Source organism: Pagrus pagrus, assembly GCF_965226575.1.
Source record: "Pagrus pagrus genome assembly, chromosome: 6".
In the NCBI taxonomy this organism is placed as follows: Eukaryota; Metazoa; Chordata; class Actinopteri; order Spariformes; family Sparidae; genus Pagrus; species Pagrus pagrus.
Window position 1 is genome coordinate 4,154,109 of NC_140190.1, and position 23,829 is coordinate 4,177,937.

Sequence of the window (23,829 nt, forward strand, 5' to 3'; positions counted from 1 at the left end):
ATTAGTCATAGAGGGGAAAAAGTAACCTCAAACATGTTGAGGACTTAAAGCATGAGGTGTATTGTCAAGCTTGTTCCCCTCCAACACTTGTCAGTCATTTTGAGCTGCCAGTCAGGCGTTATTATTGGTGCTTCATGAAAAAAAAAAGTTTCATGTTGCAGCTTTAAACTGCTTTATTGTGTGTGTGTCTGTGTGTGTGTGTGTGTGTGTGTGTTATTTTATCCCTCCCCATAATGTATTTCCTCCCTCTGTCTGTCATCTCCTCCTTTTCACTCTCCCTTTTTTCCCTCCCACATCAAACACCGTCTCCCTCCCCCGACTCCCACAGACTCCCATCATCATGCTCTGATGATTAGTGTGAGCAGCGAGGGGCAGTGAGGAGATTATGGCTGTCCCTCAGACTGCACTCTGCACTATGGGAGGCGTGCTGAGGGCTGATCCGTCCCTGATAGACACAATATCACTTGTTGGCTCAGCCTAGAGGACACTTCTTAACATGCCATGGGATTAAACTGCAAAATGAACACCTGCGGCCAGGAAACTTTGTGACTTCAGCAGCATTTGAAGGTACGTTTAGACAGTTTGACCGAATGAGGAAAGGTAGGAAAGTCCTCTGAAGGTATTTTGGTGTTTAGTAGCTGTTTGATTTCACTGCACAAAAGTTTTAGAAGTTAAAGAGTTTGAATTTGATAGAGGTGCTTTGATCCAACACGATGTCCACCACTAGGTGAAGCTCTTCTGTGTAGTTGCTGTCTCTGTCAATCACTGAAATGAAAACAATGCCATATTTTTATATGTTGGTTGTAATTTCTGATAACTTTGCTAATGTTGTGGTGATATTAAAGCTCACTGGCATGATATTTTTGCACTGTATTTTGCACAGAGCTAACTCTCCTGACCACCTGTTGAATTGAGTATATCACTAAAGTAACTGCCATCTGCTGCTAAGTGTAGCTGGTGGGAATTGGGTCAATACCTGCGTTTAAAAAACCTGTGTAGACTTGATAATTTTGGTGGGAGAGTAGCATAAAGTAGATATCACTGCAACACAATACAAAGATGTCTTTTCTTCACATTCTGTCAATAATTTTAGCTAATTTTTGAATGTTTTCACTAAAGTTCTTCCATATTACACCTTTAAGACTAAGTTTAAAATAAAACATTCAAAAGCTCTCATCAACAGGTCCTGTTGTGTTGGATCAGTCAAATGATGATGACAATTTGACATTCATGCCATCAGAACAAGCTTCATTTGACACTACTTACCTGTGTGCAATAAAGATGGCTGCTTCAGAGACACACAAGCTGATATTATTTTCTTTTATTGGATACAGTATATTGAATATATCAAATAATTGTATCTTGGATCAAATGTTTTAATGTGAAACAAGTCATTCTTAGTAACAAACCAAAACAGAATTATCTCTGTAGTTCGCCTCAAATCAGAGAAGCGTTGTAGCATCTTTCAGCTCATTGTTTTGGTTTTATGGACCGCAGCTTCACTGTCACAGCTCTCTTCAGCATTGCCGTTGGTTGCAGCAGGCAGCCGTTTAAAAAAAAAAAAAAAGAGCTCGTAAAACCTACTCTACCTTCTAACTACAGACAAAGATAGCATCCAGCTGGTGAACATAGTGGAGCATTTAGCTGCTAAAGAACCAGATATTTACTCCAAGAGGTGGTGGAAAGCAAATTCCACTAAAATGAGAGTATATTATTAGATGCACTTTCATCAAGTGACCACAAACAAATGAATGCTAATGTTGCTCTGTATCAGGCCACAGTCTAACAGCTAATCGTCAGTGTTCAGCTGGTTCCCGCAGCACCAAACAGACAGTTAATCAGTTAATGCAGGATGTTTTTATTCTCATCATAATGTCCACTGTATCTGATGACTATCAAAAGCCACAAACAAGTGTGTATGTCTCTGTAAATATGTGTGTGTGTGTGTGTATTTCCATGTGCAGTCTCTTAATACTTTCTCCAAACTTGGGTTCAGTCGTCCTTCCACCCAGCTACTGTAAACTGTAGTTCAGCTGATAATTGAATTACATGTACTAAAGTGACTTCCCAGCAGTGTGGATCATTCCATTAATGGTACCTCACTGTGGGGAGCCACCAAGTCTGGTCTGAACCATTAACAGCAGCTGTCTCCTCGTCTCCTCCATTAACACTCATTCTAACACTCACAGCAGAATACGTCCGAGACAAACCAACTCTAATCCCATCTACTGTACATTACTCCATCTTTCCAGCTCCCCTACGTCTTTCTCTCTGTCTGGGTTTATATTTATATTTTTATTTTCAATCATACCCACTTTGGCATACGGGCTACAATAGAGATGGCTTTCAGATGAAGTGAATCACCTACTGGCAGCCATAGTGGAGGTCATAGGGTTTTGGGCAACAGTGGTAATAGTCACTAGGAGGAATAAAATTACCAGTCCGCCATTCTTTCTTTTGTTATTTCATAAGGATTTCCATCTATGAATAACTGAATTCATGTTCTCTGATATTTCTATTTTATAACTGTCGCCATTTGGAATCAAACGCACAACTTTATAGTATTCAGAAATTTGATCATGTAAAACTGCTATAAACTGAAATAGTAAAAGTTTTCAAAATCTATTTTAAGATAAGTTAAGAACCCTCAACAACACAGGGGAAAAGAGCAGTTTATGTCGGGCAGTACTTGAAATGAAATTAACACATTTGCAATTAATCAACACAACCAGTGAACCAGGGGGATGCAGTTGCCAAATTTGCCTGGTAAACAAATCTTGCATTTTAAGTGGATGTCTCAGGAAGTGGGTCCAGTAATCTGAAGGTTGCTGGTTCGATTGCCCAGCTCCCCTAGCTGCTTGTTGAAGTATCCTTGAGCAAGACACTGAACCCAAAATTGCTCCTGATGAGCAGGTTGGCACCTTGCACGGCAGCCTCTGCCATCAGTGTATAAATGGGTAATTGTGACAAGTGCAAAGTGCTTTGAGTGTTCAGCAGACTGGAAAAACGCCATAGAAATTGTATTGATATAATTTAGTCCTTTTGCCTTTTACACATTCTGGTACGGGCAGTACTCCTCATCAATCATTTTGTTATAAGCCCTTCACCACAGTCCAGGTGAGCACAAAGAGGGATATTTGCACTACAAAGGCTGAAGATATCATGTGCTGGGTGATGCATTTTGAATTTTACTGGCTTCCTGGAGATTGTGTTGCTTGTATATGGTTGTCAGAGGCGCATGATCTTGGAAGATGTACGAACACCACACAGGAACATCCAGTTACATACATTTACACCTGAAGGCTTCCTGCTATAGTACAATCACATCTGATCTGCTAGTCAATGAGCTGCTACACTGGAGCTCATATTATCACCTCAGTGTCGTAATACGGCAAGACACCAAACTTAGTTTAGAAGATGAGGTAAATAAGCTTAATTGGCCATAAAGATGTCTCACTAATGTAGGCCTGAGAGGGCTAAGCCTTCCCAAATTTTACCGCCTTAGGCTATTATTCATACATACATAGTGATGTGCAGATCGCTAATATCTGCAGGATAATCCAAGGATCGAGTGGCCTGGTCATAAAAAGTATTGGTATTAATAGTGGTTGGGTCACGGGCGAAATAATAAATCTTTAATAAGGAAGATTTGTTAATTAAAATACCTGCAGTAATCTCCCAGCAGCAGACACGATGTGCATCCCTGCACGCATGAGGTACATTATGTAGCCATCTCCCTGATGAATCCAGAGCTCCATCAGAGCTAAAGCATCAGAGCTTTATGTTTCCTTCCTCTCCTGTCAAGTTTATAACTACAGCTGATTTTGAGGATTATGACTGCTTTGATTAATAAATCTAAATGAATAGCTCCCGTTTGTGATGACAGTTTAATTATAAACATGACAACGGTGTCCTCCAAAACAAGTAGGATCGTTGGTCAAACATTAGCCTTCCCTGTCTTCAGCCCAACCCCCACCCCATTCAATCAGGTGGCATAAAATGTATTTTCCTGTCAATTATGATATTAAAACAACGTACAACACCATAAATAATGTATCATGTTTGAAGGCAATATAAGAGAATGTGGCACAATTGCATAAACAAATGCTGCAGACATGGATTGGCTCTATGTGATGTGATGAAAGAAATGTCTCAACTTCAGCATAAAAGTTAGCTCAGTGTCTGTCACCAACTGTTACACTGGCTGTTTATGGCAAAGAACACCGCAAAAACACGCTCTGAAGCTCAAGTTGAAGTAAGTGTTGTGGGGGAAAGTGACAGCAGCGCTCCAGTTTGTTTAACCCCACGTTTCTCCAGTATTGATTTTACAGTAAGTTCATTTTACTGCAGCCTCATTTTATTAGCTGTACTTCTACTGAACAGCTGCTTCAGACTCACTGTCTGTACGGCAGTCAGTCAGGTGGCAACAGACGAATGCAGGCTGCACACACTGAAACACATGCCATCCAAATACCCTTCCAGAAACAGAACCATGACATCACTGCTGAGATACACCATGTGTGTGTGTGGCAGTCCAACCCTGCCTCAGAGAATGGCAGCACCTGTGCCGCCAGCATGCCACCTGACGGTCCCGCCTTCCAGGAAAGCCGTGAAGTTTATGTGTCGAAGAGAGACAAGTGGCTTAGCTTATGAACTGCTTGACATGAAGCCAGCATGTGTGTGTGTGTGTGGTATGTGGCTGTGTTGATGTCAATGGATGCAGTAGGGCACAGCAGCCTGCAGTTATGTGGACAGTATGTGCCAGCATGTGTATATGGTATAGGATGTATGACCACATCAGAGAACATTCCTCTTGTGGTTTTAACAGCACAAGACATGCCGCACATGACCTTTTTAACACTTGTGCGTCCGTACAAAAAACAACACCACATGTATGAACCTGATTTCTGTCACCATCTGATAGGCTTTTTATAAAACACATGTAGACTTTCATGTTATATATAAATCCTGAAGTCATGCTAAAGTTACAGCTCGTGTCCACGTGCATTTGGATGTGCCCAGAAAACACATTTACATCCCGTCATTACTTTTTTTTTTTTAACCTTCTCACATCATCTTTCATGCCTCTGTTGTTACCCAGTATGATATAACTTTTGGCACTTAACACTGAAAACACCACACTCACATACAGACAAAGCTATTATTTGAGATGTCTGTCGTCAATCGAAAAGGTCAGAGGCAGTGTGTGTTTCAGACCACGAGAACGTGCTGCCAGACATTAGATAACGGCTGGCAGTGCAATCTGAATTCTGGCCCGTCCACTGAAAAAAGTAGCAGCAGCTAGTACTCCAAGTGTTGCACATTGTAAAATTACCATGTATCTTATTTCTCAGCTTGCAGTTGCATATCACAGGCACCAATTTAAATTTGGAAAACACTACTTTTGGCTCGCGTGTGTAAATGCTCCAAAGACAGGGTTGGGTTCCTCCTCCTGAGGAAAATATCTGCCTCTTTAGTAGAGTTGTTCCGATTCCGATGCCAGTATCGGAAATGCCTCCGATACTGCCGAAAATGCCGGCATCGGTATCGGCGAGTACTGGAGTCCAGGCACCGATCCGATACCACGTAATTTATTAGCCTAGCTTCGTTAGCTCCGAGATTCTACAGGATACGTGTCCGCTGTGTTACGGCTCCGGTATGGTTTGGCTCCGTCGTCCTCGTCCGGCAACCCCCACCAGCTGTGTTTTGAGTCCGCCACAGCGCAGCTCTGCCGATCAGCTGGAGTTACGAAACCGAGGAATTCCCGCGATGATTACATGATCACACACGAGCGCAGTTATATGTATGTGTTATAAACACAACAACACGAAGTGTTCCCGACTGAAGGATTAGAAGAAGAGCGCGTATTTGTCTCTTATTTGAGGTTTTTGTGCTTGTATCAACACGGAGTGTTTTATTTTGAAAATTAACCGGATGTCATGTTATTATTTCGTGTCTGACTTCCTGTCTGCTCTGTGCTGAATTCGGCTTTATACTATTCTTTTTAAAAATAAATGGCTTTCATTTGCTGTATTCATTCATGTTTTACAAAGGGTTTAACCTGAGCCAGGCCTTACCACATTGATAATCATATCACAGTCATGCAGGTGTAGTATGATATAATTTTTTATAACACACTGGTATCGGTATCGGTACTAGTATCGGCCGATACCCACAGCATAAGTATCGGAATTGGTATTGGGAGGGAAAAAATGGTATCGGAACATCTCCCTTCTCTTTAGCTGATTGATGCTTCACCAGTTTTTTGCCAACCATCTCTGTACACTAAACCTAATCATCAGGATAAATGCTGAAAATGTACATTTCTTTATGGGGCAACTTTTAAGATTTCTTTAGGTTCAGTTTTCAATATGTTGTGACAATGCTGTGCTTATGGTCTGGTTAGGGTTAGGCACAAAATCCACTTGGTTAGGGTTAGAAAATGTTTTGGCTTAAAATACCTCCTCTTCTCGCTGCAGACATGGCTAGAAAATTGTCACAAAAAGAGATTTAGTCCAGTAAATCTCCATACTCCAAGGACATAGTTTGCCTCATAAACTAGGACTACGGTAAGATCTGTACTTACAGCAGCTACGAGGAAGAAAAGCAGTATAAGCAGCACCGCCTCCTATTGTCAAGAGCTTCATCAGCTCTACGCGTGCATTAGTTTTGAAAACAAGAGAAAGTAAAACGATTTTTAATATTATTTTTCTTTTGGACAATGATTTTTGACAGAGTTTTCATATCAGATCATGTAATGTAAAAGACGATGGTAACACATAGCAAACTTTGTCGTTCATACACCTACACTGTTAGACTTTGCTGTAATTTTTAGAGTTACTTACCACAAAATACCAAATAAAATGCCAATTATTTTTAAGAACAGAAAAAGAAAGAGTAGAGGCATCAGTATTTCATAATCAGTTTAAAGTTCACTGTAGGACATCTTCTAATGGCATGACAGTGCACTGATGCTGTTTGCCACAGATAATTTTAAAAAGCAGTATTCATTACTCTGCTTGCCATCACTTTGCCAGCTTTCATTTAGCAGCTACTGTTTTCCTGAGTTTCAGTAGTAGTTGTGAGGAGTTTTTGATATAGCTGGAGAAGATTCCAGACTTTTTCTTTTAGGGAACATCAGTTTTTTCATGTTCATGTCTCTCTGCTCTCCGTGAACCCCAACACAAACATCCACACAGCCCAGCCACCTCCCACATCCACAGACAGATGCTGATGAGGCTGACGTAAACAACACTGCTGTGGAGACCTGACACCTCAGTCAGGGCTTCTTTCACCTTAGCCACAAAGACTAGTGGGTTATTATTTGGAGAATGGCTCCAGACGATGGATCATTATTGGCCGCTTCCTGTTTTTCCTCAGTTTTTATTAGTCAGAATCCATTAGCATTTTGTCATTAGATGCTTTGAAACATCTTTTTTTTCTAAAGTTCTCATCATTTCTTTTTTTCTTTTTTAATGTGAAGCGTCCTCAAATTTGGACAGCTTGTGACACAGGAAGTAAAAAGAAAACAATCCAAATTAATTTTCTTTCTGTTGCCAAGCTTCAGCAACTTAAAGTGCTGAGGCAATATCATGTGGATTAAACGGAAGCAACAGTCTGGATAAAGATAAACACGAGCCCATGGGTGGAGGTGTTGTAAAGTGCAAGGTGCTATGTTAGGGGACAACTGCTCCGACAGTCTGACCGTTGACTTGTGTCCGACGCCACCGTCAGAAATCAGGTGAGCTCTGTTTTATCTACACTCCACTCTTACAGGACTAAAGCAAGTGTAGGATGTTGTCACTGGGGTAACTTTGTATATTGTTCAGTCCTCATATTTGGGTTGAAACAAACCTGATAATGCTTTTGGTTTGAATCTGCTCGCTGTCTGCCACTACTACAGTCACACATCTGTCAGTCTGTTCTTTATGGTATTCATTTGTTCACACTATTATTATCATTCTACTATACAGCACACTACATACAACCTTTATGTATTTATACCACACATTATATACACAGAGCAATTTCTGGAAGATTTCTATTTTCTTCTTTGCTTTTCCTGAGCAGAGGAATTACTTTTAATTTAACTTCAACTACTGGATTGTTTGGTGTCTACATTATATTAAACAACATGTGACTGTACCAAGCATAATCGCTCAGTTATCTTGTCTCTGTATTTATATCATCATATAAAGCAGTTGCTTTTTGCCATTTGATAGATGTTTAGTGTTATACTTGACATTAATCGGTAATATTAAAATCTCATAACATTCAACAGGAGTGATATACAGATGCAGACTCACTGTCCATCCATCTTAACACTTATGTTAATAATAACAAAATGCTGATGAGTCAGGTCTGAATGATATTGACACCTATATCAATTATAATTTTCTGAACAGGAAAAAGACATAATGTAGTCCACTGCTCATTTTAAAAAGATTCAACATCAGAAAAAAAAACAGAATTTATGAAGTGAAAACCCAGATTTTGTCCCCATCTTGTTATTGATCTTGTGGCCTCTTGCAGGGCCTCTACCCCCATGTTGGGAAACACTGGTTCAGAATAGAGTTTGTATTTCTGATTAAGTTTTATTCTTCAATCCCCATGTTGACATTTCCCACCACTGACCATCTTATCACCTGTGTAGGTTTCAAAGAACTAAAAGCTGTTGCTAAGCTGCAGCTGAGCGCTCTGCGGCCTCTGAAACAACCACCAACCAGACAGCATACATGTACAGGATAAGCTAATATTGACTCAGGCACCCCATCAGGTGCTCCATCATTCATGGCCTTATTACTTTTATAGACCAAGTCTGTCTTTGTGTGTAGTGTAGCATGCCTCGGTCAATATTTAGTCCTGTCATGTTGACTGCTCCTGTTTTAGTAGCCAGCTGCCAACAGCTTCCTCATGTTTTGGTTGTCTTGTTCCTCTCGCTTGTGTTTAACTCCCCACCTGACTTCTGTTTTGTTTATTGGAAAATGTGACCTCATCAAGAGAGCCAATTTAAAGATAAAACATGTAATATTGGTGTTTAAGGTCCTTCAGATTGGTTTACTGAGTGTGAATTAGCATCGCTGTGTCAATAAATACAGCAGCAGACCTTGAACAGGTTTTGTGGCTTCTACTTGACTGTTTTGATGATGCCATGCATGCAGTAGCCGGCAAAGAAATCTAACTATAAAGCAACAAATCTCTGTCTGTCTGTCTGTTCCCCCTCCTGTCCCGAGAACTGTTTATCACGGTAATTGCGCGACTTCTTGCTGTAGAGTTTCTTGTATCTAAAAGACAACAGTTTAAAGATTTACTGCATGTCCCCCTCTCTCCCCTACCTTTCCTGTCAACCAACAGTTATTTTGTAGTACAGATCATGTTCAGTTGTCTTGAAGATTGCATAGGCAATCAATAAAATGTGAGACTTACGATTTCTCATTATTCCGGCCGATGTAATCTGGTCGGTGGTTGTGGTGGTTGTAGTCTAATGCAGTGTGAAGACACCTTGCTTCATAGACGGGAGGAGAGAAAGGCAAACCTGGGTGGGAGGGGGGACAATAGAGGTAAAAGAGTTAGACCAAATAAAATCTGCAAGGACTCCATTCTCTTGGGCATAGGGCTCGCTTGAAACATCTCTTTTCATTTGTATGGGACCAGGATAACTCAATAATTTCAACTGTTCTTTGTAATTATAATAAAACAAGTGAATTAATCAAATCAAAATCAAATTACCTTTTTCCAGCATATGTGAGAATGTAATTCTGGAAACTCTCAAGTTCTGAAGTTGACCTGTAATGTAAAGCAAAGCTAAAACTTTTGAAGAATATTTTTATGATTCCCTGTTGTGCTACCTTGTAATGTGTAAGGTTTCATATTGATACTATAGCTGTTCTGCTAATGGAAAGAATGGAAAAGATATTCTGACAGACAAGACAATGTTATTAATTTACCGAAGGGTCAGATACTTGGCGACATCCTTCAACCAGCGTCTGTTGAACATGACTCGTTGAAGAGCCTCATGTGGTGCAGACCCTGGCACCATGAGCTCTTTATCACAGGTCGCCTCATCAAGTGGTCCATGGTCACATTTGCCACGGGTCCATTCATGCTTCCCCCGTGACATGATAAAGCACCCCCATCCACATATCCTTCAACAAAATACAATTTTGAGAAGAAAAACATTTGTCATGTGACAGAAACGCTCCTCAACCACCAGAAGCAAGTAGGGTAGCAATCATAGGAAAATAGAAAAATAATTATTTCAACATTGATTGTTGTTGTGTTGTCGCAATGATGTCAACAGAGAGAGAAAACACTTCCCTGATGTACTGCATTGTCTTATGAAATAACACTACTTACATTGAACATATCACAATGTTTGGCTTTCTGGCAAATGTACCAAAATTGGTTGATGATGTCCCTCAGCCACACAAGTAGGATGGAATGACCCTTTACAATCCCAGCATGTGAACCAAAAAAGGAAAAATGACAACAACAAAAAATCTTTTTTCAGTGTTATTCACAAAAAGTATAAACAGTAACATCCACTTATAGTATATTTACCGCATGAAATTTCTTGGTCAAATTTTTTGCCGCATGCCATATGTCCAAAGAATGCAGTACACCTTTGTCTTTGTATCTCCCTTTCTTAGCGTCTGGAATAAACAAAGATGTAGTAAGGCTTGGTCACAATATTAGATTATTACATTGTTATAATTTTGGCAATTGTGATTCAGAGATGAGAAGTCACAGTCTCCATAACCAGTCGTGCAAGTGTCTAATAATTTTTGTAATAAATATACTCACCCATCAGTGCTGCAATCTGCATGTGTGCGTCTGTGACAATCTCTGTGATGTTCAGGTCCTCCAAAAGGCTGTCAAACGTCTGTATGAAGGCATGCTTCTCCATGATCACACTGTTACGGATGGTTTGTCTCTGGTCCACAGTGACGACACTGATGATGTCCTTAGACTCATTTTCCATAGTGGTATAAGTGCAGTACTGGGCGGTGTGGCCTGTAGATATAAATGTGTTGTTATCACATGAAAAACAATTTTGCTTGCAGCAAATGTGTTTACACAGATCAGAGATTTGATAAATAGAAGACTTAGCTGGGGAGTCCATCCTTCCATCAGCTGAAATAGATAAAGCAAGCATATTATGACCTTTGCAGCTGAAACCAGGGCCATTACATATCCTGGAAGTGTATTAGCATTTATTTTTTACTTTAGATATACACTCATGTTACACAGACATATGTTGAATAGAGTAATAGCTTACAATACCTGGGAAACAATCGTTTCTCAGGGACAGTGAGAAGAAATGTCATTTGTTTTTTCTTTCTCATAACTTTTGCCAAATTGACTTTGCAAGATGCAGTTCCACACTTACCTAGGGCAACAACACTGTCCTTTGCACGCAAGCGGTCAATGATGGCAGCTCTCTTTTTCTCCCAAAACTCTTTTATAGAGTCAGTGGAGTAATGGTTCTGAATTAGTCTGAATGTTTTTGTAGACACTAAGCCGATATTCATATACCGGAAGAAGAGGGCCATCTTTGAAAAGTTATTGCCAGAGAGGAGTATGTTTGTGGCGACCATGAAGTCCCCTCCTTGCATTGAATACTTCAGGACAGGCTGGCTGTTCCACTTCCACAGCTTATGCCCATGAATGCAAAACTAGAAAAGAAAGAAAACACAAGATTCACTGTAGTCCATAAAATCAAATAATCATGTTTTCATTTCAAATTTGTACAGATATAAAAGTGATTCAATTCCTTGTGCACTTACTATGTCACGGTGCAGTAATACACAGTAGCAAATATGTATTATAAGGAAATACAATATGTAAAGGCATCAGTTTATTTTGATTCCCATCTGTAGTGACTAGTCCTTTCCTTTGTTCACTACTGGATGCTGATTGTTTTGTTTTGACGTGTACTCGAGCAATAAACCAACGAAAATGTCCTTTGCGTTTGAAATAATAATCGTCATTTAATTTCTTAATGAAGCCACATACTTATCATTTATCAACATAAAAAAATAGACAGAAAAATCGCTCAAGCACAGTCGAAAACTGTTTGCTCCTCCATTTATCAACAACACCTGGGCAACACCACTGAGTAACCTAAAGTAACCTGCCTGACCCCCGCCAACATCCGGTTCAGGTCAGCAACACAAAGAAAATATTGCCACCTAGCGGTTTGGTGTTATAGGTGTTTATAAATAAAACATGGCTCCTACACCATCAACAATTTCCAATCTACTCTTCACTGGGTCCCCAAACTGATATGTGCAGGTCAGTATTGACAGAGTTGGGTGATTTGTAGCAGGACAATTACCAATAAGTGTTATTTGCAATCTAATCTGATGTCTATATAGGCAGCAACTTATTGTTTATGGGGGTCCGGCAGCCAGATGACATTCATATTTAGAAGCTTATCTGCCAAGTAAATCCAAAGTCAGATCTCAAGCTCAAACTCAAATTTCTTTGTAGGCTACATTCTAGCTCTTTGTGATCCTCTGTAAATTCTGAGACTTCCATGGCCCCATTTTTCCTTTACTTGTCATTCAAAGACTAACCTGACCAGTGTAAACTCTGTGTTCTGTGTTTAATTTTGTGTAGAGAACAAAACTGATAACATTTTGAATGTCAACTCACCCACTCGATAATGGTAGCACTTCCCCTTTTCTGGAATTTGACCTGAAACGGTGGAGTGGCATCACATCCTGTACCCGTCTTGTCGTCCGTATAAGGACATTTCTTGATGGGTAGCTGGAGGAAATTGACCATTCTTGCCAAGCTGCTGTTGAAGGCGATGCATGCAGGCTGGTCAACTACAGTAGGTCATCTTCAACGGAGACCTGCTCTGGACTGGGGAAGGAGGGCACATCATTGTCTTTCTCCTCATCGGACTCAGGGTTTTCAGGGTTTTCAGGGTCTTCATCCGTTTCATCATCGCAGTTTTGAATGTCAACGACAGATTCATCAAGCCCAACAATGGGTAGAGCATCAATTGCACTTTGTAAACCATCAGCAGCTCTGTGTGTATATTCTGAAAAGATTGAAATTCCTAATGACTAAAATTTAGAAAGTGAAAACATACTAACCCCTCAAACACTGGTTCAATTGGTGATAATCTATGAGAGATTTTAGCAGCTGTTCGCTTGCTGGGTGTTGATGCTCTCATCTCCTTACTTCCCTGAGTAGCTGCTTCAGGAGTTTGCTTCTTCTGGTAGCTGGAAAACAGCAATATTTTAAAAAGTTACAGTCTGAGTCAGCAAGCATATGTCAACAAGCTGGCCGTGACTTTGCTACCTTGGTCTCTTTTCTGTTTGGCCAGAACAACTATGGCCGTATAATTAAAAACACATGTCTCAGTCGTTCGGAAATTTTGTGTGTCACTTTTAGAAACAATTTCTTCTGCTATACATACAATGCAATGTATGATATCTGAAACAATCTTGTGTGGAAGGTACAACAAGTCAAATTTAGAAGAATAAATGCTAAAAGCTCTATCGATGAGTTGAGACCACTCTTTTCACCCACCACACCCCCCAAAGCAAGGTTGTAATAATAATAATATCAATTTATATAACACCACCTGAGCTTGTTTATATGCGATTGTACACTTCACGTTTAGCTCTAAACTGCCTTTTATATATAAAAGGGACATATTTCTAACTATTCGGTTTCAGACTAAAGGACCGTGGAAAGTGCGCAGTCTGTAACTATTCAGTGTTACACAGCGTTAGATCACCTAACGTACAAAGTAGCGTTAGCTGCAAACATGTAACTAACTCTAACTTAGGTCACTCCGAGTCCTCGGTGATCTCATATGATTTTCAAATCAAGCTCTAAACATTACCTGTAATGTTTTCTTACCTGGTTACTAGGAAATGAGCAATGTCAGCATCCGTTTTCAGACCCAATTCCAGTTGTAGCTGCCTCCATGAGTCGAGTGCGTAACCAATGTATATCCGGGTGCCAGCCCAGCTTTGCTCGTAACTTTGTTTAGAGTAACGAGATGCTGCCAATAAAACCTTTTTCTTCCACGGATTAGTTTTTATTGGACTTTGCGTGGCGGTCAGTCGTTTGCTGGCCGCAGCAGACTCCATTACGACCCGGGTCACTGCGCTTGTCTTCTTCCTCCAAGTCGAAACTTAATGTTGAATGCCGTCGAGGACGCGCATTCAGCGTCAGCTGACTTCACGTCCGCAGGACTGCGCGGGAAAATCAGGCCTGAATTGCAGTATATTATGTAGCACACAGCCTGTTCAAGGCAATGGAGAGATACATGGGTGGGCTCATCCTTTTGAACGCTTCATCACCCATTAGCATTAAAAAAACTTAAACTTAAATGTTTATCTTTTCACAAATCCTGCCCCAAGTTCCTTTAAGATAACCATAACTAAAATAGAAAAACTAGCTCCACCTTGAGCTGCTACAGCACATAATGCCACAATGCAGTGATGTGTCAGCATTAACAATCTAATGATGTCATATATGAGTCACACTGTAGAATAGGTACTTTTATTTTTGATACTTTAAGCACATTTTTCCTGACATCATTACTTTAGCAGGATATTAAATCCAGGACTTTTACACTGTGATATTGGTAGTGTAACTTAAGGAATACTTCTCTCCCCATTGGTTCCTAAAGTGTAAAACTTCACATACACTATAACTTCTCCTTATGTTAGTGTTGCAGTATTGGTAATGAAAAACAATGGACAGAATGATCTGATCCAAAGCACATTCATTTTTAACATACAGTGACTCTATCTACCATTCAGTTTCACTCACTCTGAGTCCAACAGAATAATCAACAGCACCATCAGCTGGACTCTTAGTAAACTAATCATGTGGGAATGAACAGTTAAGTAGCACTTCCTGCATGTGATGTCGATGCAGCTGCTGCTAAACCTAAAACACACTAATGGCCTTTTTCTCTTGTCACATTAGTGACCAGCGAAGTCCTGTAATCGAGGCCGGTGGCAGATTTGAAGAAAAAACAAGCAACTGTGTGGTGAAGAAATGATCAATAACTGTTACTATATTTACATACAGTAAATACAGTAGTATTAACACTAAAACCTTTCCTAACGCAGTAGCATAACGTTATAATCTCCACATTCTCCTCAACACTGCATTTGATCTCAGTTGGCAGAGCAGCCTCACACTGGTTACCTTTTGACTCCCAATTACTTTCTCAGCCAGAGTTCGTTCAGTAGCAAGACAGATTTTAAAATTCAAAGCTGCGCGAATAAATATTTTTTTTGCTAGTAATGGATCAAAAGACAACGTGTAATGTGGATGATGTCACTCACCGTCACAAACCCATGTTAAATTATCAGTTCCTCTGAGCTCTGTGGGGCTTTTTAGCACCATTCAGTGTGGTGTTGTTTCAGTTTTACCCCTCGTAATTTTACCGCTTTGGTAAATTCTCTCTGTTTTCATTAGCTTTGTTTAAAGCAAACGGACAAACTTGGATGGACAGAGACAGCATTAGCTGCTGAAGAGACAGATATTTCCTCCAGGAGTTGGTAGAGACGAAGAACATGGTAGACAGTAGTACATTTGCCAAGCCACCAACATGACTCCAATATGACTCCAACTGAATACTAATGGTGTTATCTGCTAAGCAGCTGTTTGCTTATTAACAAGTTGGACATATCAATTTTATAAGGTGATGGTAACTTAATCTTGTGTTTACAGCTCATTGTGCCAAGTAGCCAAAAAAATCTGTTAATGTAGGTTGAACTCTGTTAGTGACTCACACATTATTGATGTGACTCAAAGAGCTGAAAAAGAGGACACTGAGATTTTGAGTTGATCATTTTGAACACAGCTTTCAATTACTGTTATATCTTTTCTCTCTATTTTTTCTGATTGCATGATTTTCTTTTGAAAGCAACTATTATTTCCATCATCCAGTTATAGTCGTGTGTTTGCAATAAGTGAGTGTTTCAGTTAATGCATGTCAGCCAGCAGCCCTGAAACACAGTGTCAGCTCTTGAAATTTTACGCGCCAAAGCACCCTACTGGTGCAGTTTTGTGTAAATCACACAAACAGTAGTCATTTATTGATGGTCCCTACGTCAGCCTCCAGCGCAACACGAGGTGTTGGGAGGCAGCTAACCGTCCTCCTGCTGCCAACACTGGGTGCAACTGAGAAAGAGACGCCGCTGGGTGTCTCTGGAGTGAATGTCTGTCCAATATCCAACATCAAACTAACTTCACCTCTGTGTCAAGCTGAGCTAAGATGGTTAGCTTTTTCCCTGCGGCTCTTAGCTTGTTCGTGCTTTAAATCGGTCGTACCTGACTGGATCCCCGCTGGTTCGGTTCTGCTCTTTTACTCTCAGCTTTTCCCGCACTTTTCTCCTCTCCCGTTGTTTTCAGCGACTTCACTGAACTTTATTTCTCCATTTCGGTCTTTTCTCCACATCTCACTCCATCACACACAGCTTCTCCGTCATCTGCTTCTCCGTCATCTGCTCCTCCGTCAGCTCCTTGTCGCGGTGTCTATCGCGGCATTGGGGCTTTGAAGTTCGCGCCCAGCGAGCTGCTATCTCTGCGATTACAGCGAGCGAAGTGCGCATGTGCAATTTATAACGAGGCGCTATGGCAACAGATTGCGCCCGGGGCCGGAAATACGTCATCTCCCAGTGACTTTACACAACGTAAACATTTTTAATCTACGTTTTTATTGTAGATTATACATGTTAGTCGATGACTGTATAATATTAAGGTTTCTCATTTAAAAAAAGAAAGTCTCATTCAATTATATGATTCTTCCGCCGACCGAGCCGGCTAACTTCCGGTTTAGCGCCCGGCTAGCTTGAATGACGATAAAATAATTTAATCGTGCGGCTCAAATAGACTTTCCAGATGTTATTGGACCGGATGGCTCAAATTATGACAGTGGGGCGAGTCATTTCGCGGGTGCTGTGACGCTCAAAATAATTTATCCACTGTTTTACAGCTGCTTCTTTCACAATGTTAGCTTATGGTGAAAAAGTGTTTTGGGGCCGCAGTGCATCATGGGACAGTGTAGTTACACATGTAGTTATATACTGTATACACTCATTTTTGGCTGTTTTATTGAGCTGCAAGTAATGAAGCTCATTTATTATATACTTTTACATCATTTTAAGAAGTTCTTCCTATGTAAAGTATGTGATTCAGTTTAGTTTCATTTGATACATGAGTTAAATTAACAGAAGAGGCTATTTTTCATCTGTAGTCCTCTGTAGGCCAATGTGTTAAAGAAGGCTTCCTTAAATACAACAAGCAAAAAGTAAATAAGTAATTACAGTATATTTCTAATAACTACAGCTGTCAGGAATATGTAGTGGAGTTGTTTTGGTCTGTCTTTGTAGTATTGCCTAGGTCACGGCTTTGATTGGATGCTGCAAGGAGAAGAAGAAAGAGGAGTGTTTGTTTTGGTTTTTCTGCTTTACAAGCTTATAAACATTGCTGTAAGACAACAGTTCGTATTATATAATGTTAGTTTCCCTGTGTGCTCTCAGTCACTGTTGTCTGACCTTGACGACGTCAGCTTTTATGAGACGGAGTGGTTTCCATGTGTGCAGGAGGTCTTAAACTGTATAGCAATGACAGTTATGTGTGTAAGACAGAGTGTCCACATAGCGTTTTCACGAGTGTGTGCGCCGCTCGAGACTTTCCATCAGTCACAAAGATAACTCTCTTTAGACAAATATAACGCTCAAAGACGCACATGCAGACCGGTGGAGGCATGCAGTCAGTCAACACACTTGTCGCACATAAATCATAAAAGACACGTGCACACACATACGTGCACATGTTTTTCCATACTAACTGGAAGACATGCAGGCAGACTGATATACTGTCACAATGAATTAGTTTCTGTACAGATATTTCAAGGAACCAAAGGCTGCTCAGGCTCTACTTACCAGCTATAATTTCATTATTGGCCAATAAACAATAGTTTATCTGCCCAATATATATTATGCATCCCTAATCAATGCAAAGCCAGGCTAACCTTCTTTATTTATATTCGCTGCACTATGTTGGATCATGAAAACTGTAGAAACAAGTGTATTAAGGAACCTTTGTATGTGTTGCAGTAGTAACGTACTTCAAGAATGTGGGAAGACTAACCAGGGACACATGAAAAACACTGCAGAGGCAGAGATATCCTTAGTCCCTAGTTTATGTGTTATGCACCAAAAACACTTGAGCCTACATTTCCCATAATGCAGCTCAAGTTTAACTTTCACTGCTAGGTAGATATCATTGGAGAGGTCTGTTTCTCTGCCTACAGAGAGCTGACAACACTATAACCTTTCAGAGCTGTGATGACTGATGAAAGAGAGCCGTTAAGCCTTGGTTGTAAATAATTGTGAGGCATGCTGGGTCAGTGCAGTGATGACATCTGAACATGTGTCTTCACAACAGGCCCGGGTTGTTTTTGCCTCTTTGATGTTTTCTACAGTCTGCACACTTTAGTAATAATAACTTTATTTTTAAAGCACTTTTCATACATTAAAAATGTAGCACAAAGTGCTTTACATGTTTTAAAAACAACCCTCATCCCGCCCTACCCCACCCAAGGCCCCAACCCCAGCACATATAAACGTACACACATGCGCACACACACACACACACACACACACACACACAAATAAAATTGATCTTAAAAACATGTGGCTGAACACAGAGGAGCCAAGTCAGGAAGCGCTGTCACAGGAGGCCGTCTGCACCAGGGGCCGCCCACTGCCCAGGCCAGGACACCTCCACTCGGGCGCCCACCCAGCTACAGGCCAGCGAGGGCCCCACAGCAGCGCGGCTAAGCACTGCCATAGGCCCCCCACCAAGCCCAGATGATTTTCGCCACGAGACAGAGACATCCCAGACACGGCCGAAAGCAGCCCCCAGCGCAGACAGCCCTCACCGAGGAAACACTGGAGATATTGAATAAGAGCATAAAAGAACTAGAGACAATAAAAACATAAAACATCAAACATAAAACTACCTAAAAACTACATAAAACTATATGGAATAAGAAAGTTAAATAAATAAAACACTAAAAGTAGCTCAAATCAGCTCTGCTATAAGAATAAATAAGTAAGTAAACAGTAAAAGTAACTAAATAAATAAATAAATAAAAGTAAATAAATAGCGAGGACTAAAATATAAATTGGCTAAGAGAATAAAACATTAGTTAAAAGCCAGGTTAAATAGGTGGGTCTTGAGCCTGCTTTTAAAAATATTAACATTCTCTGCGGCCCTCAGGTCCTCCGGCAGGCTATTCCACAGACGGGGGCCGTAGTGCTGGAAAGCTGCCTCACCGTACGTTCGTGTTCTAGCTTTAGAGATTATCAAAAGGCCAGTGCCGGAGGATCTCAGGGTCCGCGAGGGTTCATATGGTAAAAGCAGTTCTGAAAGATAAGAAGGTCCCAAACCCCTAAGACATTTAAAAACCATCAAAAGGACCTTAAAATCGATCCTAAAACACACAGGGAGCCAATGCAGTGATTTTAAAACCGGTGTAATATGAGCCCGCCTTCTGGTCTTCGTCAGAGGTAGTACAGAGGTGAGCAAACTTTTCCCCGGCAGGGCCTCAGTGGTGGGCAGAGGGATCAAAAGCAAACACCTGTTCTGTATTGTTAGGATGGAAACTGGTACGATTATCCTTTAACGAGCTGACTGTCTGTGCAAGGGATCACGTCCGAGTCGGCCCGGTGTGCTCAGATGATAATTAATAATTAGGAATCCTATGTATTCAAGGTCCAGTGTGTAGAAATTAAGGGGATCTATTGGCAGAAATGAATATAATATTCATAATTATGATTTCATTGGTTTATAATCACCTGAAACTAGGACTTACCTTAAAATGAGCCTTTTATATCTACAGAGGGAGCAAGTCCTCTTCAACAAACTCTGCCATGTTGCACAGCCATGTTTCTACAGTAGCTGGAAACAGGCCAACAAGGATGAGACGAGGGGTGTTCAGTTGGTTGCAATCTGCCATCATGGTTTTAGACATGCTGTAGTTTCTTAATCTAGTTTTTGTTCAACAGACCCTGTGGACCTTTTAAACCTCCTTAAATCATTTATGGCTTCATTGTAGTATTTTTGGACGATGTCTCCTGAACCGCCAGGGCAGCAGAAGTCAGATCCTGTAGACTCAGTAGGCTTTTTTAATTAACAGTCTCACATATTTTGCAGGTGGGTCATCCCCTCTGGCAGCAACGGTGGACTACAGTTCCCTCATTCCTCAGATACGATGTTCCTGTGGGCAGGAAGTAAAGCCACAGATGGCCGAGGTGACCAAAGGTACTGAATGATGGCGTGCACAATTTGTTTCAGTGTCGATGCAAAAATGTGCAAGAACCTCAAAAGGCTACATTTCTGCAGAAAATTTAAGGGTGCTGGAAATTAAATGCACAAAAGTATAAAACAGGGTAAAATGTCTTCAAATGTACCTTGTTTGATGAGATCAGCGGGAGTTGTATAAGTATTGTAAGTTGAACCTTGTTAGTTGTAGCAGTAGCAGAGATAAAGCAGACAAATGACAGTTTCAGCTGAAGTTGAAGCACCACAGATAGTAACAGGCTGCGAACAGGTGAAGTGTCATCTGGCATGAAAGCAGTGACAACAGTTGAAATGTCATTTGTACTATTTTATCTGCCAGCTGAAAGCAGAAAATGAGTTTGCAGTTGATGTATGGAGGCTGAAAGTGGGAGAGGAGATTAAAGGACGTAATTTATCATTTTAAGTGTGGTGACAGAAGCAGTTGTGCCAGAGATAGATGAAGTGTGTGTGCTTTAAATAGCTGAAGTGTCCGTTGGTGTGTGAGTAGTGACAATAGTTCGTCTCTCAGCTGAAGAATAAAAACAAGAGACCATCTTATGATGGGATCACACCCGACACGACACTCGACTTTCATTTTGTTATGGTGGGGTGACAAATCTGTCCACAGACAGACAGACATATAATCACCCGGCAGTAAACTCAAAAACCCTTCTGTGTTACAATAAGTGTTTTTGACATTAAGACACACACAGACTCACAAACTATAAACATTACCAGGCAGTGGTCTGAAATAAGGAATACATTTCAAACTGTTGATCTTTTTTTTTAGATCCATCTACCAGAAGATTCGAGAATATGAGGTCCTGGACAGGAGGAAGACGGTGACAGCTCTGAGGGCAGGGGAGGACAGAGCCATCCTGCTGGGCCTCAGCATGGTCTTCCTGTCTGTCATGATGTACTTTGTCCTGGGCATCACCATCCTGCGCTCCTACTCTGACAGGTAACAACAGTCCACACAGTCACTGACAGCTCGGAAAACAGAAATGTTCCTTTTCCTGTGGGATTTTGATGCTTGTGTTCATCTGTGTTCAACTATATATAGTGTATGGACGGATGAGACCAGCTGCACTATCGTGAACTGCACCATCGTGTGGGATGTGAACTGTTCGTACAGCTGTGGAGCAGAGTGCTGGAAGGGTTCCCGGTACCCCTGTCTGCAGGTCTACGTCAGCCTCAACTCCACAGGGAAGGTCGTTCGACTGTTTCACAACGAGGAGACGCAGGACAGCAACCCTGAGGTACTCCTCAACCGTTCCCTCCATCTCTAACTGATGTCTGTGGCTTCAGTGGAGAGGATAAATGTGTTTTTGTGCTGGTTGCAGCTGGTGGAGCAGGCCTCCCATCTACAGAGGCTGTGTCCTCGCTGCAGCAGCCCAGGGTTGGAGTCCGACCTGTGGCCCTTTGCTGTGTGTCGTCCCCCTCTCTCCCTCTCATCCCATCAACTGTTTGTGTATAGTGTAGAGTCAGATCAATGTATCAGGTTGTCAATATAATAATAGCTTGGATTTTGGCCACATACATATATAGACTGCGTACATAGAAACAGTCTGTAAAACCTGCAGTGAAATCAATTTATGATCGTTACATCAAAAGATTTCTATAAATAAATAAAATAAATAATTCTCAGTTCTTGGGTGCCAATATTGGTCTTTTATATATTATATATTAAACTTGACAACAGTCATTACGAGTGTTTTTTCAGGTGCAGTACTTTGTGTCACTTGGTACCTGAATAAATTTTGGACTGCAGGACCGGCCGGCTCTACACAAATAACACAACATCTCCGTTTTCTTCTTTTTCTCTTCTCTCCTTCAGTGCTTCTACATCCCAAAGTGCCATAAGGACTACGCGGCCACACATGCAATAGTTCAGAACATCTCTGAGCGCCTCAGGTCTCAGCACACGGTCCAGTGTTTCGTGGACCCAAAGGACAGAATGGACAGCGCCATTATGACGCAGATCTACGGCCAGGTCGCCGTCTTCCACTCCCTCTTCTGGCCAACTTGCACCTTGATCGGAGGAACCATCATCATCGCCATGGTGAAGCTGACCCAGTATCTGTCCATCATGAGCGAGCGACTGAGCCGCATTAAGACATGAACGGTGGGAAGCTCATAGCTTCGGAGGGAAGTTTCCTCTGAATGGACACGGGGACACCGCTAGTGTTTTCAGCAGGCTAAGACTGGAGGACAAAGAGGAGGGACAGCGGACATGTTATCTGTCTGTGACAGCTGGAGGACGGAGAAGACCTCAGAGACGCTCTCAAAGCAGCTCGAGAGACAAACAGGGTGGAAATCCAGAAGATGAAGATAAACTGATGCTGGTTTGACCTGCTGGTGGTTGAGGCTCCGCAACAACCTCTAAAACTATCATTTCCATTATTTTGGTTGGCCAGTGATATTTGAGGATATTTCAGGATTTGTACAAATGTGACACAATGGTTTTAATTGCCTATTCTGCATTTTATTTTTCCAAAGCTAGCCATTAAAGGACTAGGTCAACATTTTGGGATATACGTGTATCTGCTCTCTCGCCAATAATTATGCTAATCATCATCTGGACTCAGTCAGGTTGAGCAGTGCGTATTTGCAGCTTCACACGTTTCACCAGTGCTGCCTGTGATTGATTTGAAGTTTTCTATCCAAAGATGTTTTGTTACGTGAATGATTTTACTACCAAATAAACACAATGTGCCTGTTACGTCTTCATACCGACGTTTGATCCTTCAAGAGTTTTCATGACGGTGTCACAGAGATTATGTTCACTGTTTCATAATGATTGACTGTTTGATAAAGCCTGAGATTGGCTTAATGGTCTACATATCATTCAGTGGCTCACTATGTTGCATTGTGGGAAATGTAGGCACCAGGTTGTGAAAAGCAGTCAGCTGGTCTAACATTGCACACTTATAACACTGTTGGACTCATTTTGGATAGTGTGATCAAAATCGATACAGCGGTCCTTTTCTCAACCCGCTGCCTACATTACCCACAATGCAATTTATCAGATTACATGCCAGTTACAAAAGGCTTTATACCACTTTTTTCACATATGCAGTAGAACTCCTGACGACTTGTAAACACGTTTTGAGTAAAACTGGTCAAGTGACCCTTTAAGTTTGAAAATTACAAAGTTAACTGACAGAAGAAGCAGTTGGGATCAAACCTCAGTGTTGTCAGGAGTAGCTACAGACCAGAACGTCATGAATGTGGTCATGAAAATAATAATTAAACAGTCTCACAATGTGTTTTTTTAAATTACATTAAAAAAAAAGAGGTTTGAACTTTTGCAAACCACCTGCACCGGTGTGTTTATTAGTGTGGCTACAAAACTCAGATAAGATAATCAATACTAAATTAATTATTGATTTGAAGACTGTGTAATCTCCCTCAGCCTGAGTCATAAAGATGATAAAGATCATGTGAATGTTGCGTGTCCTGCAGCGACTTCCTTTAACAAAAACAAAGCGA

General features: G+C 41.0%; 2 protein-coding genes across 4 annotated transcripts in view; one reads left to right on the top strand and one right to left on the bottom strand.

The window, feature by feature from the left end:
• tbl1xr1a (TBL1X/Y related 1a) overlaps window positions 1–16,585 on the bottom strand; it is a gene marked incomplete at its 3' end in the record, with an annotated part of 132,417 nt that extends 115,832 nt beyond the window's left edge. Inside the window, exon 1 of the mRNA XM_084355233.1 lies at window positions 16,318–16,585. The remainder of the gene's footprint in view (window positions 1–16,317) is intronic.
• On the top strand, window positions 403–23,002 carry s100p (S100 calcium binding protein P; the record flags this gene model as incomplete). Of its 3 annotated transcripts, none has more annotated exons than XM_084355237.1 (5): window positions 403–567; window positions 20,212–20,319; window positions 21,128–21,298; window positions 21,401–21,596; window positions 22,175–23,002. In XM_084355237.1, 4 exons carry the CDS (start codon window positions 20,270–20,272, stop codon window positions 22,457–22,459), a joined length of 702 nt encoding a protein of 233 aa, XP_084211363.1. In that variant the 3' UTR covers window positions 22,460–23,002. The 3 variants fall into 3 exon arrangements, with proteins under 3 accessions (XP_084211363.1, XP_084211365.1, XP_084211364.1); XM_084355239.1 differs by lacking the exon at window positions 403–567 and adding an exon at window positions 7,674–7,741; XM_084355238.1 differs by lacking the exon at window positions 403–567 and adding an exon at window positions 16,626–16,679.
• Window positions 23,003–23,829: the final 827 nt, after the last annotated feature.